A 15,764-nucleotide genomic window follows, 5' to 3' on the forward strand; every position below is an offset into this window, starting at 1 on the left:
ACGGAATTGTTTTCTGTGGCCCCAGAAGGGAAGATCAGAACCAATGGGTTGAAATTAATTTAGAAGAGTTTCTGTCTCAACATTAGGAAGAACTTCCTGACCATTAGAGCAGTTCCTCAGTGGAACAGGCTTCCTCCCTGGGTGGTGGTGGGCTCTCCTTCTTTGGAGGTTTTTAAGCAGAGGCTAGATGGTCACCCGACAGCAATGAAGATCTTGTGAATTTAGGGGAAGGTGTTTGTGAGTTTCCTGCATTGAGCAGGGGGTTGGACTAGATGACCCTGAAAGTCCCTTCCAACTCTAGGATTCTATGAAATGCAACCCTAAATCTTCAACTGCCTCCTGGAGATGGAAAGTGAAGGGGGCAGATATACCTCCCTGGAGATGTTGGGCTGTAATTGTGGGGCTGCCCCCCAAAAGGCCCACCGAACGAGCTTCTTTGATTGGTGGGACAGTACGGAGGGTCCCTCCTTGTGATCCTAATTCCCAGGTAGGAATGCGTAAGGAGAAGATGGTCTTTCGGATACCCCCAGGTCCCAAGCCACGTAAGGCCCGAAAGGATGGAGGTCGTTATCAAACGCGAAGATTGTTATCCATTTCAGAAACAAGAAGATACTGGAAATTGTCTTATTATTTTAAAAACAATTTTTATTCCGTATGTTTAGAAATGTGTAATTTTTTTTAATAACGGCAAAGAAAAAAAAAGAATCAGCCACACCTGTATAACTAAATAACTGATCAACAGAATGCAGTGGTATAATTATCTAAACAGAAATAGTGCTGATGTGCCGTAATAAATTGTCTATTAGTAAAAAAATACATTTCAGGGCACATAGTACAGCCTCCTTATCACAAATTACAGTAGGGATATTTCTTTTCTTTTCATTTTTTTTCAAGAATGTAATCAAACTAGAGAATTCCGAGTTAGTGTTTTTTGTTTTTTTTTAAATGCAGCACTTTTTAAAAAGGTAACAACTTTGTGCATTTTTTCTTTTCTTTTTTAAAAAAAGTCCTTTTCTCCCCCCCTCCACACACCGTAGAAATGCTGCGTTATTGCTGCAAGATGGCAAAATTCAAGGCTCAAAAGGTATGAGAATACAAAGATATTAAGAAAAACGTTTCGTAATTTTATATATATTTATATATATAAAAAGGTAAAGCTTATAAAAGTTAATTTACAAACCGAGAACAAAAAACAAAAACAAAAAAAAAAGAGTGGTATGCACGGAGTTATATACAAGCAATCTAGAACATCTATAAATTTTCCAGAATGCATAGCAGAAAACATACCATCAAGTTCTTCGGGGATTTCTCTGGTTGATCAATGCAAAAACGAGAGAAAGTAGTTTTCTTCCCTGCCCTCCCCTCTCTCTCTAAATCAGCAATGCTCAAAAAAATTAAATTAGTTTCTCAGTCTGTCTCAAGATTTTCTTTTTTTTATCTAAGTAAGCAGAGAAGCCATACAAATTTAGTAGTACAGAGAATTAGGGTGAGAGCGAAGACAGGTAAAAACATAGAAGGGTAAGGCATCCCTGCTGGTTAATATGTTTTAAATGTTGTTAATTTACAGGCTGACAGAGGCTGCTGAACCATTGTCTTACCACATGCGTGCTCTCTTGTTCTCCCTACGACACCCCCCGCCCCCCCAAATTGTGGTGTTCATGTACAATTAAAGCAGACGTGCATGTAAGTCACCCCTTTTAGCAGGAGGAGGAAAGGTGGGGGGGGGAACTATTGTGCTAGCCAAAAGAGTTGATTTCCACTTCATGGGCAAAATGCATCAAAAAGAAAAAAGAAATGCCAGTTTTAAAAACAACCTGGTGTCCGCAATATAGTCCTTGCATATTTTTAAACACACAAATGTGTGTTTGGGGTTTTTGTTTGTTTGTCATATAGAAAAGGGTTTTGTAAGAAAAAGGCCAAATTCAGCAGTGGCTCACAAACCAACTTGTCAGTTCCTCTGAAAAGTAACAAATTGCATTGCTTCATTGGTAGTCAAAGAGAGATCGAAGTGATGGCGGATCCGCCGCATCCGTGTAAGAAAAGCCAAAGAGAACCCCGCAGGCGCCTCGCTTTGGTCCCAGGGGTGCCCTGCTCTGCCGATGAACGGCATGTGCCCTGACCATGGTTCAAGAATGTACTTACGAGCCGTTGTTAGTCAAAGCAAAGATTGCTTGAACACCAAGAGAACGGTTAATGCTTGATACGAGTGGTTCAGTTTCTGGGCAAGATCTTTTTTTTTTTTTTAAAGAGAGAGAGAGAGATCTTGATTTCACACTTAGGTCAGTCTACTAACGTTAAGGGTTAGAAGTGATCTATTAGAACCGAGACACAGTTTGCTCCAACAAGATAGTTTGGATCCCCGGGAAGAGACTTGTTCTGCCATGTTTTGGGGTCACCTGTAGGAGGAAAACAATGTGGTAGTTTAGTATCTATGATCAAAACGCCAACACATCGGATAACAACACCCCTTACGTTAAGCTTCCAGTCAACTGTCTCCTGTTTTGTTTTTAAGCCAGGAATATAATCTTCAGATAGGAGAGGATTTAGTAATTTAGGGAGAAATTCAAAAGCAGTTCTGCCCACTGCTCCTTGGAAGCCCAACACAGCCTTTTCTCTCAATTAACTTGCCCTACACGGTCACGGAATTTCATTTCAACTGAAGAATACTGTGCTTCATTAAATATCCTAGCTAAAAAATTGAAATCCATCCCCAATGAACATCTAAATCGTGGTTTGAGAGAACCGTTTCCTTCCCCAATAAGACCTGGGACAGACACTCAAGCAGCCGGAATTGATTGGAACTCGGCTCTCCAAAGAGCTCCCACCGTGCGTTTTTCTTGTGCGGCTCCCTCAAGATGCGGGGTCTGAACACCCCTACAAAGCGAAAGTTTGCTTCTTGACAGCTCAGGTACACCGAGTCCTTGTTTAAATATGGGAGTGGGGGAGAGGAACTTAGCCACGTAAAGTCACACATGTCCAGCAACTAACTGAAACCTGGCCTCTAAGAGCACAATGTTTAGCACCCCGAGCCTGAAGCTTGCCCAGGCGACACGGCTAACGTTGAAGGCCAGTTTGAGATGCTGGGTGGGTGTCAATATTGCATGGCTAAGTGGCCAGTGTTCTTTTTGAGTCATCAGGATGTGGAGACAGACTGGGCGGGCAGGGGGAGAGTGATTCTTTTAAACGGAATCTGGCCATCTAAAACCAATGCAGAAGGTGCCAGCTGCCATTCCAGAAAAGCTACTCTAGCTCTGCTCAGTAGGTGAGACATTTTGTATTCAGAGGAATACTTGCCCCAGTTTGTAAGTTCACCACACTGTATGGAAAGAAGGTTCCGGCTGGCCGTAGTGCCCACCTCAACAGCTACTACACGCAGTCTAGCTGAGATTTCACCCACCCTGCCGTCTACTCATCCTGTATTCTGGACAAAGCCTAGATAGTGGTGGTGGTAAGGTACAACTGTCACTGTTTGCTCAGCACAGGTAATAAAGGAAGCCCCAATCACAATTCCCCCTCCCCCAAAAATTCTTCTTTCATCGGCTGGTGCTGCCTGTTACGCAAAGAAGAACCAGAAAGCAGAGGCCACACACAGCTGCCAGAGAGCTCTTTTCCACTCAGTGCGATGAACGAACCAGAAAACTGAGATAGTGAGTTTAACAGCTGGAAGGTGCCCAACTGACAGTTGTGTTCGTGAAGGCAGATCAAGGGCTTTAAACCGGCCACTGCATACTACCACTCTTTAAGCTCCTATCCTATGTAAACTGGAGATTTTCTTCGGCTACCTGCCTCCAAGTCCTCTTTCAGGTTTGCACCAATACAAACAAACTGTCCTGGTGGTGAAGGCGGCTGCAAGTTCAGTCCTCTAATTTGAACTACTGCGGCCTGAATCGTAACAGTTATTTCCATTTTGTCCGATCTCCTCCCATAACATCACTCACAAGGTACCAGTGGCCCTCTGCCAATCACTGAATCTCTCCCCTGGCGTAGAACAGAGATGTATCCCTTCCATGGAGTTGAGTTAGTGCACGTATGCATGGAAGCACTTAGGGTCCCCTCTGACAGTCCTGTCCATATCGGGCAATCTACTAAGGCTAGATTAACTTTGCCTTTTGCTAACGCCACAGATTTTGTTAAAAGTTCTAGTGCTCTACAGAAAACAAGGAAGTTCCACAATTCTTGTGAGAAACTCATGAAAACAAACATGATGCACACAGTGATCAATATGCAGAAGTGATGACAACATTTCAAGAGAAGACTGGGATATTATGAGCAGCCTGGAATTCACTTGTAGAGTTGGAGGGCCTGGTTTACATTTTATGTTTGGATCACCAATGAATCCCCCCAGCCCAACCCTGAAAGGAGGCCCTTTACTTGGATGAAAAAAAGCTTTCTCATCCCGTTAAGTAGTAATAGTAATTACTGTATGGCACTGTGTGCAGTATAGCCAGGAGATCATAAGACTGTCTGGCAGCTTTACGTTCAAGCTCTTTCAGAGTTATGCACCACTAGGTGGCGAGCTAGACCTATTTGGGGGGCTGAGAGAGCTCTGAGAGAGCTGTGACTAACCCATGTGGAGGAGAATGGAATCAAACATGTATGTTGGGGGGGGCAGATTAGAATCTGTCGTTCTTAACCATTAAGTAATAATGGTAGACAGAGTGGGATGTCTTTGGGGAGAGGAGAGGGTGTCAACTTTTAGCAACATTTACGAAGGGGAAATAACTGGGAGTTTCTTAAACATGATGGGGCAGGTTGGAGTGGTGAGCAATTATAACACCAAGCACACCTTCCTAACGTGGGGTGGAGACCCAAGTCTGAAAAACAGTCCAGAACTATGTGGGAAGTGAGGCAACTTTGTACTAATGCTAAGTAACAATCATTCAATACCAGGCACTAAATATAACAAACCTTTTTTTCGGGGTGGGGGGGTGGGTTAAGTTCTGATTGTGCTATGGGGTTATTTAAAGTTGGAAGTGAGTGGTCCCCTTCTGTTCTATGAGATGAGATGAATCAAGGGGATATATCTTTAAGGATAATGTGGCAGTGCTTTCGACTTCTTAAAATGTGTTGCAGGAGAGGTTAGTATGTACAACCAAAACATTTGTTTCAAAAAAGACAGAACATGGAGAAAAAACATGTCGAGGAAAAGTTTGAGAGAGAGCAAGAGAGCAAGAGAGCGGAGAAAGAGATCCCATAACCAACTAATTTTTTTTTTATAGAAAGAGAGAAAACAAATATTTATTTAAGACACAGTATGGCTTACACATCAGAAGAAGACAAGAGTTGGCCAATTTGTGAAGTTGTCTCAAGGAGCAAAATTACTGATAACACACCACATTGAAATTACGTTTGTAGCCGCAAAGGAGGCGGACAGCTCCGGTTACAGACAGAAAAGAGGAAAGCCTCGTCACAAACACACGCACAGCAAACACACACACACACGCAGACAGGAGCACACAAAAAATATATATACTCTAACTGGGAAAGGAAGAAGCTCTTTCTCACAACAGCTGAAGTGACTGGGAAAAACCGGGCACCATTTTTGCTTCCTTTCACTTCAAGTAAATTCATGAACAGGTTCAGCAGTTACAAAATCATATTTGGAAAAGCACGATTTGGAAGGTCCTTATACGGATTATTAGAGGCAGCACTCTGGATCCTCTATGACTTGAAACTGTCAATTTTTCTAGCGCTTCCAGGGGGGTTTTTTGAGCATTTTTTTTTAAACATACAGTAAATAGCTGCATGCAAGACATGCATAAAATACCAGTGGGAAAAAAAAAATCACCCAGCCAGAATTTCTCTAAATAAATGGATCCCTCTCCAGAAGCACCCGATGCTCTATTTTCCCAAACTTTTTTTGCGACAACATAGTGGCATTGAAAAGGATAGATACATCACTGACAACGATGAATACATTTTCTTTTAAATACTGTACACGTTAAGTACATCGCTTTTATATACCATATTACAGATATGTATACATTATGGGTGTCAAAACAGGTTTAAAGCTGCTGGACGGGGAAAAACCACACCCTTTAAGACATTTTGTTTGTCCAGAAGAAGAGGCAAGGGGGGGGGGGGTTTCTTTTTTTCCCCCCTCCCCACTCCAAGGCGGTAACTTGGCAGCCGTTTCATGAAATTGCTTGAAATTTATACAGAAATTCTATTTCCGTCCTAATGCTCTTTTATCACCAGGGGTTCAGCCAACTGTGATTTCCCTCCTTTAGTTCAGCAGGAATTGAAGCAGCTACTGGGGAAGGAAATTCTGTAGCTCATGCTCTCCACTATTCCCCCCCCCCCCCCCAAAAAAAAGACGACCATTTCTCCATCGCATTTCAGAATTTAGAAGGTTTGAAGCTCGCGCACATTTGTGCAGCCAAGGAAGTTTAAAAAAAACAAAAACTAAGTTGTATGTTGGGGGGGGCAGGGGGAGTTCCTTTGGCTGTATGCTGGGAGGGGGAGTTATCCTTGAACCGCCCAATTTATACATTCACAGCTGGTACATTAGAAAGCCTGCCTCCCAAATGTTAGGTGCGCTGGCTCAGTTTAACGGGATCGTTACAGCTTTCTATTGTCAAAAAAAAAGACTGCACCACGAGAATACCTAGGCTAGCACAATTTTACAAAAAAAAAATTGTGACTTTCTCATCTGAGTGTTTTGCAGCAGTATTAGTCCTTGAGAGAGAGAAAGAGAGAGAGAGAGAGAGACAGACAGCAAGAGCGTGAGATAAGGAAGCAAGGTAGATAATGATACCATTGAATGGACCAATGATAAGTGTACACGTTATGGTTATTATCTACCTTGCCGTTCTGGTTTCCCAAATGAATTTTTGCATCATGAGTTCAGTGCGAGAAAGACACTTGGTAATGGGACAAAAATGAAATGGGAGAGCTGACACAGATACAGTGATTTTCGGAGTAATATTCGTTATGTCACACAGTGCCGCCGTCAAGTCAAGGCGGGGTTTAAATTATTCGATAGCACCCAAAAGCCCCAAAAGGACAGAGGGAGGACAGCATACCCGACGAGGAGTCGGAGGATTTTAGAGCAAAAGACCAACCATCAGGGGTCATAGACGCACAATGTGGTAAGCGCAGCTCCACTGGCTTCAGGAATTTCAGTCCGTGGGGGCCGCACATGACCAGGGGGCTGAGGAGCGTTTCACCTGCAGCAAACAAAGGACAGAGGTTAGAACGGGAGGCCCCAGTGTGGCGCCTGGGGTTCCATGGTACACAACAACACCGTTTCTAGAACTCTCCAAGACTTTTTAGAACTGCCCAGCAGGGCTTTTGATTGGCCCCCAGAGATCTAATTGAATGGGAAGATTAAAATAATGACTCAGGGGTAGTTGGCACCACAGGATTTGTTTAAGTGTCTTTTTAAAAACACCCCCCTTTCCCCTGCCCTTGAGCTTCTTTTGTGCTTGTGTGTGGCTCCGCCTCCTACGGCAGCCATTCTGTGACTGGCTCCGCCTCCTGCGGCAGCCATACTGTGGTCACACCCACCATCTTGTGTCAGAATTCCAAGGGGCTCGAAAAAGGCTCGGGACCCCTGAGTTAGAAGAAGCCACACTCATTTGCAGTGAACACAAATGGCAGTGCAGATGAACCATGACACAAGCTGACCGGTGAGATTACGTGGGATTGTGAGACAGGAGAAGTCAACTTGGCCACAGAGGAAAACGCCTTCATTGAAACCACTCCAACAAGGTTGGTCGCAAAACTCCAGCACTGTAGACCAACGCTCCTTCTAAGCTGCAGAGTCTTGTAAGCAAAAAAATCTACTTTGTGAACTACTCGTATTAACATTGTGAGCGACTGGCATTAAAGTTGTGAGCCACTGCGTAAATTAGCTTGCTCTGGAGACATTTTCCCTGAGCTAAGACAAAAATGTGTGAACTGGAGGCTAAAAATCTGCGAGCTAGCTCACACTCAGCTTAGAGGGAACACTGCTGTAGACAATGGCAAGCTCTTAGTAACGCTTTGGGATCACTAAGGGCCAACGCCCCCCCTCCCATATTATAGGTTTAATAATTCCCAGTCCGCACTAGGGTGGAAGGGACAGACAAGGACAAGGCGTCAAAGCATCAGCTTTATGTAGGCTCCTCTGGGTAGAGTCCAAGGAGTTCCGCACTTGGATCGATTCTCTGCACGGGGCTCGACAGCTACCGAAAGTTTCCCCGGCTGCACGTCGACTGCCCCTTGGAGAGATCTTTGGCTGCAGCTGTCAGCACTTTCCAAGTTTCCCCTAGTTTCTCTTCCTCTCCTGTTTGTTGGTGCTGAGAGCGATATGACTTTGGCTGTGGCTAAATTTCTAGTGTAAACGGGACCACGGAGGAGAGACTAAGCCACAGAAAAAAAAAAAAATTAAAATGCAATTTTAACTTGTTGTGAATAATAAGTCTAAAAATACAAAACGAATACTATCAGTACATATCACCAAGCTGAAACCTCATAAGTTACTCAATGCTCCTACCGTCCTTATGTGGCTGAAAGCCACTAAATTACATTCAGTCCAGTATTAAAAGTCGGTCCTGGCTACGGCCCTGCAGCCCAGTGTTTAACATTTCAGTCCTCTCCCCCCCCCACCCCTCCTCCAAAAAAACCCCAAATGGGATATGCTTCTCTGCCCTAGGTTATTATTATTAGATTCAGTTTTTATACCACCCTTCCCTGTAAACAGGGCTCAGGATGTTGTACAACAAGGACTGAAGACGGCAGCTTTTAAAAGCTGTAGAAAAGGTGCCACTAAAAGAATCTTCTTCCTTCCAGCCTTCCTTCCAAGGAAGTGTGCCCTGAAAGGTAGTGGAAAAAGGGAAATCCTGCTCTAATACCACAAGAGTGCCCGTTCTCTGACAGGTCAGGATTTTAGCCACCAGAAAGGTGAGAGGCCCCGTGAAATCTCCAGCTACCCTCCCGACCCCTAAGAGCACACTAATTTGTTCAGCTAATTCTTTAAGAGCAATTACGCCTACTTCTTTAAAAGGGAAAGAAAGAACCTCACCAGGAGACCATATTGTTTTCAAATTCCTGTGAGCCACTTTGATTCCCCCATCGATTGCAAGAAAAGCAGGATACACTTGGAATTAATTAATGGAGGTAATAAATCTCATCCAGGAGCGTGCGCTGAGTGGAAAACGAAGCAGCAGAAAGCACGCGTGTCGCCAGGATGGTTTCGCTTACCTTTCTCTTTGTCTAAAGGCGGGAGGATACTATTGTCCCGGCAGACCTTGAAATAGATTTCTTGCTCAATTCCCTCTGGAATGGCACCTTGGGGGATGATTATGCTCACTCCAGTCTCTATGGAGCTGAGGACGCCACCGTTGCTGTTAAACACGCCTCTCGCTGTGGCCACGACGGTGTGCCCGTCCTCTTCGTCGTCGTCTTCCAACGCAGAAGGACTGAAATCAATAGGGAGAAGGATGCGCATGAACACGTGAAGCCTCCTGGGTCCTCATCAAGGCCAGTATTGTCTACTCAGGCTGGCAGCTGCTCTCTCTTCAAGGTCACAGGCAGGGAGGAGTTTTTCACATCACCCCCTACCTGGAGATGCTGGGGATTGAACCCGGGACCTTCTGCATGCCAAGGAGATGCTCTACCACTCAGCCACAACCCCACCCCAATAACACCTAAACACACAGAATCATAGAGTTGCAAGGGATCTCCAGGGTCATCTAGTCCAACCCCCTGCACAATGCAGGAAACTCACAAACACCTCCCCCCTCAATTCACAGGATCTTCATTGCTGTCAGAGGGCCATCTAGCCTCTGTTTAAAAATCTCCAAGGAAGGAGAGCCCACCACCTCCCGAGGAGGAAGCCTGTTCCACTGAGGAACTGCTCTCACGGTCAGGAAGTTCTTCCTAATCATAGAATCATAGAGTTGCAAGGGACCTCCAGGGTCATCCAGTCTAATGCAGGAAACTCACAAACACCTCCCCCCTCAATTGCTGTCAGAGGGCCATCTAGCCTCTGTTTAAAAATCTCCAAGGAAGGAGAGCCCACCACCTCCCGAGGAGGAAGCCTGTTCCACTGAGGAACTGCTCTAATGGTCAGGAAGTTCTTCCTAATGTTGAGCCGGAAACTCTTCTGATTTAATTTCCACCTATTGGTTCTTCATTGGTAGGAAGCTGCCTGATACTGAATCAGACCCTGGGGCCATCAAGGTCAGTCTTGTCTACTCAGACTCTTCAGGGCAGGAGCTCTTCAGGGTCTCAGGGGGAGGGCCTTCTGCATTACAGCTTGTTTTGCCAGGCTTGCTCAATCATACAGGAGCTACAGAACAAAACCTCTATTGTCTGCATTGGCTGAGCTTCCTCCCAGGCTTTCTCAATCGCAGAGCTACTGAGCCATGCCTCTCTTCCTTCAATTGGCTGCATCTCCTCCCCCTCCTGGTCCCCTGGGGAAGGAAGGAAAGAGCCAGAGCTGCCTTTGCTGGGTTCCCTAGATCCCTTGGGAGAAATACAAAGAAAGCACCTCTAAAACCAACAAGTGCGAATGTTGTAAGCATGTTTTAAGGTTGTTTTCTTTTTAAAAAATCTTTGTGTTTATCTGTATCCTTTAAAAAGTGTTTATCTCTGCTACCTGGAGAGCCAGTTTGGTGTCGTGGTTAAGTGTGCGGACTCTTATCTGGGAGAACCGGGTTTGATTCCCCACTCCTCCACTTGCACCTGCTGGCATGGCCTTGGGTCAGCCATAGCTCTGGCAGAGGTTGTCCTTGAAAGGGCAGCTGCTGTGAGAGCTCTCTCAGCCCCACCCACCTCACAGGGTGTTTGTTGTGGGGGAGGAAGGTAAAGGAGATTGTGAGCCGCTCTGAGACTCTTCGGAGTGGAGGGCGGGATATAAATCCAATATCTTCATCTACCTCACAGGGTGTCTGTTGTGGGGGAGGAAGGGAAAGGAGATTGTGAGCGGCTCTGAGACTCTTCAGAGTGGAGGGCAGGATATAAATCCAATATCTTCATCTACCTCACAGGGTGTCTGTTGTGGGGGAGGAAGGGAAAGGAGATTGTGAGCCGCTCTGAGACTCTTCAGAGTGGAGGGTGGGATATAAATCCAATATCTTCATCTACCTCACAGGGTGTCTGTTGTGGGGGAGAAAGGTAAAGGAGATTGTGAGCTGCTCTGAGACTCTTCGGAGTGGAGGGCGGGATATAAATCCAATATCTTCATCTACCTCAGAGGATGTCTGTTGCGGTGGAGGAAGCTAAAGGAGATTGTGAGCTGCTCTGAGACTCTTCGGAGTGGAGGGCGGGATATAAATCCAATATCTTCATCTACCTCACAGGGTGTCTGTTGGGGAGGAAGGGAAAGAAGATTGTGAGCCGCTCTGAGACTCTTCGGAGTGGAGGGTGGGATATAAATCCAGTATCTTCATCTACCTCAGAGGATGTCTGTTGTGGTGGAGGAAGGTAAAGGAGATTGTGAGCCGCTCTGAGACTCTTCGGAGTGGAGGGCGGGATATAAATCCAATATCTTCATCTACCTCACAGGGTGTCTGTTGTGGGGGGAGGAAGGGAAAGGAGATTGTGAGCTGCTCTGAGACTCTTCGGAGTGGAGGGCAGGATATAAATCCAATATCTTCATCTACCTCACAGGGTGTCTGTTGTGGGGGAGGAAGGGAAAGGAGATTGTGAGCCGCTCTGAGACTCTTCGGAGTGGAGGGCAGGATATAAATCCAATATCTTCATCTACCTCACAGGGTGTCTGTTGTGGGGGAGGAAGGGAAAGGAGATTGTGAGCCGCTCTGAGACTCTTCGGAGTGGAGGGCGGGATATAAATCCAATATCTTCATCTACCTCACAGGGTGTCTGTTGTGGGGGGAGGAAGGGAAAGGAGATTGTGAGCTGCTCTGAGACTCTTCGGAGTGGAGGGCAGGATATAAATCCAATATTTTCATCTACCTCACAGGGTGTCTGTTGTGGGGGAGGAAGGGAAAGGAGAATGTGAGCTGCCCTGAGACTCTTCAGAGTGGAGGGCAGAATATAAATCCAATATCTTCATCTACCTCACAGGGTGTCTGTTGTGGGGGAGGAAAGGAAAGAAGATTGTGAGCCGCTCTGAGACTCTTCGGAGTGGAGGGCGGGATATAAATCCAATATCTTCATCTACCTCACAGGGTGTCTGTTGTGGGGGAGGAAAGGAAAGGAGATTGTGAGCCGCTCTGAGACTCTTCGGAGTGGAGGGCGGGATATAAATCCAATATCTTCATCTACCTCACAGGGTGTCTGTTGTGGGGGAGGAAGGGAAAGGAGATTGTGAGCCCCTCTGAGACTCTTCGGAGTGGAGGGCGGGATATAAATCCAATATCTTCATCTACCTCACAGGGTGTCTGTTGTGGGGGAGGAAGGGAAAGGAGATTGTGAGCCGCTCTGAGACTCTTCGGAGTGGAGGGCGGGATCTAAATCCAATATCTTCTACCTAATCTTAAATAGGTACACACATGGCTTGGCCCGACAAGGTCTTATTTATGACAGATCCGGCCCTCATAACAAATGACTTCGATACCCCTGGCTTTGAGCCCCACAACTGCAGAGCTTAGACTATTCAAAAATGCAATTAACAACAGCAACAATACTTGTTATCTTTTGTTGGTTTTTTATATTGTGTTTATGTACATTTGTTTAAAAGAGCATTGTGTGTGTGTGTGTGTGTGTGTGTGTGTGTGAGCCCTTCAGGGCCCCATCATGGGAAAAAGCAGGAATAAAGACAAACTAAAGAAATGACAATAAATAATAAATATTACTAACACATCCATTCAAAACCCTAAATCCACTGCTTTTGGAGGCAGAGGAAAAGGGTCATCAAGTCACAGCTGACTCGGTTACTCTGTGGGGTTTTCAAGGCAAGAGAGGTGGTTGCCCATTGGCTGCCTCTGGACGACTGTGCGTACATTTTTCACTTCTCTGAGTCTTCCTTTGCCTTCTCTAGCGAAATGAGAAATCGAGTAAAATTACGCCATGGAAGTTGCCACTCTTAAAGGCGAAGAGGGAGACTGTGCCCCTTATATCGGTACAACACTGAAATCATACTTTCCTGGGGTTTTTTTTCTCAATGCCCATTGTTTTCACTGATGTGAAGCAAGCTACTAAAACAAAACAAAAGCACAGTTCTAGGACAATGCCGCTCTGCAGTTCAGCATCTCTTTTGTTTGTCAGGATGCACGACACAGCCTGGAGAGACTTCTGGGGAAATGCATACTGGTGAGGCCATGGAAAAAGCTGTTTTGGAAAACGTCTCCCCCGGAGAACGACTTTAGATCTCTCTGGACCTGAGCCTGGCACTAGCAGCAGCTGGAACTCTGGACCCAAGGGAATGCCAACAAAGGCAGAGAGCTGGCTCACTTCCCCCCCCCCCCCTCCACGGTAAATAAACTTGATTCTTCTAGCAGAACTGGAGTCTGCTTCAGCTTAATTTGTATCAGCCACACTTTGGAGTCTGCGTCTTCCTACTGCATACCCATAGGGCGATAAGAACGCATAAAATTAGAGGCCTCCTGCTTAAAGGGAACCAAATTAGCATATACAATTCGCCTGTATCAAGTATCTTATGCCCTGAGTTAGTGACAGGCCGACGCGGAGTTTGCTGCGATGTTCTACACCAAGCGCCTTCCTTGCAAGTAGAACAAGGACCTTGGGAAATCAACTCTGGTCTCAACAGATCTGCATCTGTTTCCATCCTTTCCAGCGACTCAGGGACAGGTGGGCAAGAAGCAGTGGGTCGAAACCTGTTTGTCAGAATGCTGACACAACAGGAGATGGCGACTGGTCTGTGGGAAACTGAAGACGTTCTTCCCAGCAGGAAACCCTGATGCTGAAAAGTGCTGTGAAGTCCCAGCTGACTTACGGTGACCCTGGAGGGTTTTTTTCAAGGCAAGAGACGTTCAGAGGCCGTTTGCTGTTGCCTGCCTCTGCGTAGCAACCCCGGGCTTCCTTCACAGGCTCCCATCCAAGCATTAACTAGAGCTGCCTTCAAGAATTTCAAGAATTTTGTAACCCGGACAAGCCAGTTGACTCCTTTGACAAACCTAACTCTGCTGACTCTTAACTCTCGTTTTGAAATTATATAGTTTCCTTCCCTTGAAAGCTTGGCACAGCACAAAGAGTTTTCCACCTTTTTAGAAGCTGTTAACGTAACCTATCGACTGCTTCGCAATGTATTGCTAACCTGCTGTAAGATAAGACCGCTTCTTCTATGCTGTGTTTGTAACAGCTTATTGACATTTTCGGGTTTTAAACAATTTTATTGATAACATATGGTAACAATGTTTAATTATATCATTACTATCCCTAACCCATATGATATTTTCCAATCCCCCCTCCCTCCGTTACTAGACTCCCGCTGAGGTTATATACTTGAGTTCAGTTATAAAGGTACCCTTAACCAATCAAAGTTCAATATCTTTCTTTTCTCATACTCATGTTAAAAAATTGTCCAATGTCTTTTTACATTCCACTCTTTTTCTATATATCCTCTAAATTTCTTCCACTCCTTTTTGAACACATCCAAATCATAGTCTCTTAAAGCTCTTGTTAATTTATCCATCTCACTCCACGATAAAACTTTCACAATCCAATCCCATTTCTCTGGTATTTTTTCTTGCTTCCACAACTGCGCATATAATGTCCTAGCAGCTGAGAGCAAGTACCAAATTAGAGTTCTATCTTCTTTCGGAAATTTTTCCATTTGTAATCCCAGCAGAAAAGTCTCTGCAACTTTCTTAAAGTCGTATCCCAAAATTTTAGAAATTTCTTGTTGTATCATCTGCCAAAACTTTTTCGCTTTTTCACAAGTCCACCACGTACGTGGTAGCTTATTGACATTTTCTTTGTTATTACCACCTTTTTAAATGTAAAAACTGACTCAAGCCTTGTATTATAATTTTTGGCTAAACACTGTACTTTTAAATCTTCAGTAAAGCATTGCAAAGTTAAGCAAAACAAAACAAAGAACGAGGGCCAACCTGCTTAGCTTCTGAGACCTGGTGAGATCAGGTTAGCCAGGACTGGTTCAGGGCAGAAGAACAGAGGTGGGTTAGCCGTGGCTTTCCTCTGCGTAGCGACCTTGGACTTCCTTGGTGGTCACCCATGCAAGGGCTGACCCCTGCTTAGTTTCTGAGGTCTGAGAAGACCACGGTAGGCTTCTCACTTCTTAGACCACAGATATCTGAGAAACAGAACTCATACCCCAAAGATCTCATTGGTCTCTTAAGATCCTACTGGACTAGTTACTAAATCATTTTGAATATTCAACTTAGATAAATATTTGGTTAGGGTCAATTTACAATAATGTAGACAACACAAGGTATTTTATAATCTTAAAGATCTGCTCCTGATTTCTAATTTTGGAATTCGAAATAGACAAAGCAATGCATTTTTTTTGTTCTTCTCTTCTGCTGGAAGCAAATAAGTTAGTATTATGGATAAAGAGTGTATATCCATCTTCCCTTTTTACGCTTATTCTTAATATTGTTAAAATCAACCGGTTAGTTTTGTTCTCTTGTTTGTCTCTTTGCTTTTCTCTTTTGTATGCATCAAAGGCAAAAAGCTTAGATCTAAACTATAAGTATTAGAATTGTATAAAAGTATAAAAAGATGTTAAAAGACCGTAGAATTTAATGGTTATATATGGTTGAAACTTGCAGGTAGAAGGAATTTGGTACTTTGTTCTGTGGTGGAAATGTAACTGATATATTTGCTGCTTTTCTTTTGTCTTTCTATTTTGCCCCTCCCTTTTTTCTTCTGTATTCCCGCATTATTTTTTT

General features: G+C 44.6%; 1 protein-coding gene across 1 annotated transcript in view; it reads right to left on the minus strand.

The window, feature by feature from the left end:
* Nucleotides 1–624: 624 nt before the first annotated feature.
* The window catches only part of TJP1 (tight junction protein 1), a 327,881-nt gene continuing 312,741 nt past the window's right edge, over nt 625–15,764 (minus strand). Inside the window, 3 exon segments of the mRNA XM_060259910.1 lie at nt 625–2,396; nt 7,026–7,169; nt 9,187–9,404. Coding sequence (XP_060115893.1) covers nt 2,302–2,396; nt 7,026–7,169; nt 9,187–9,404 — 457 coding nt within the window. The 3' untranslated portion in view covers nt 625–2,301.

Source organism: Heteronotia binoei, chromosome 19 (assembly GCF_032191835.1).
Source record: "Heteronotia binoei isolate CCM8104 ecotype False Entrance Well chromosome 19, APGP_CSIRO_Hbin_v1, whole genome shotgun sequence".
Lineage (NCBI taxonomy): Eukaryota > Metazoa > Chordata > Lepidosauria > Squamata > Gekkonidae > Heteronotia > Heteronotia binoei.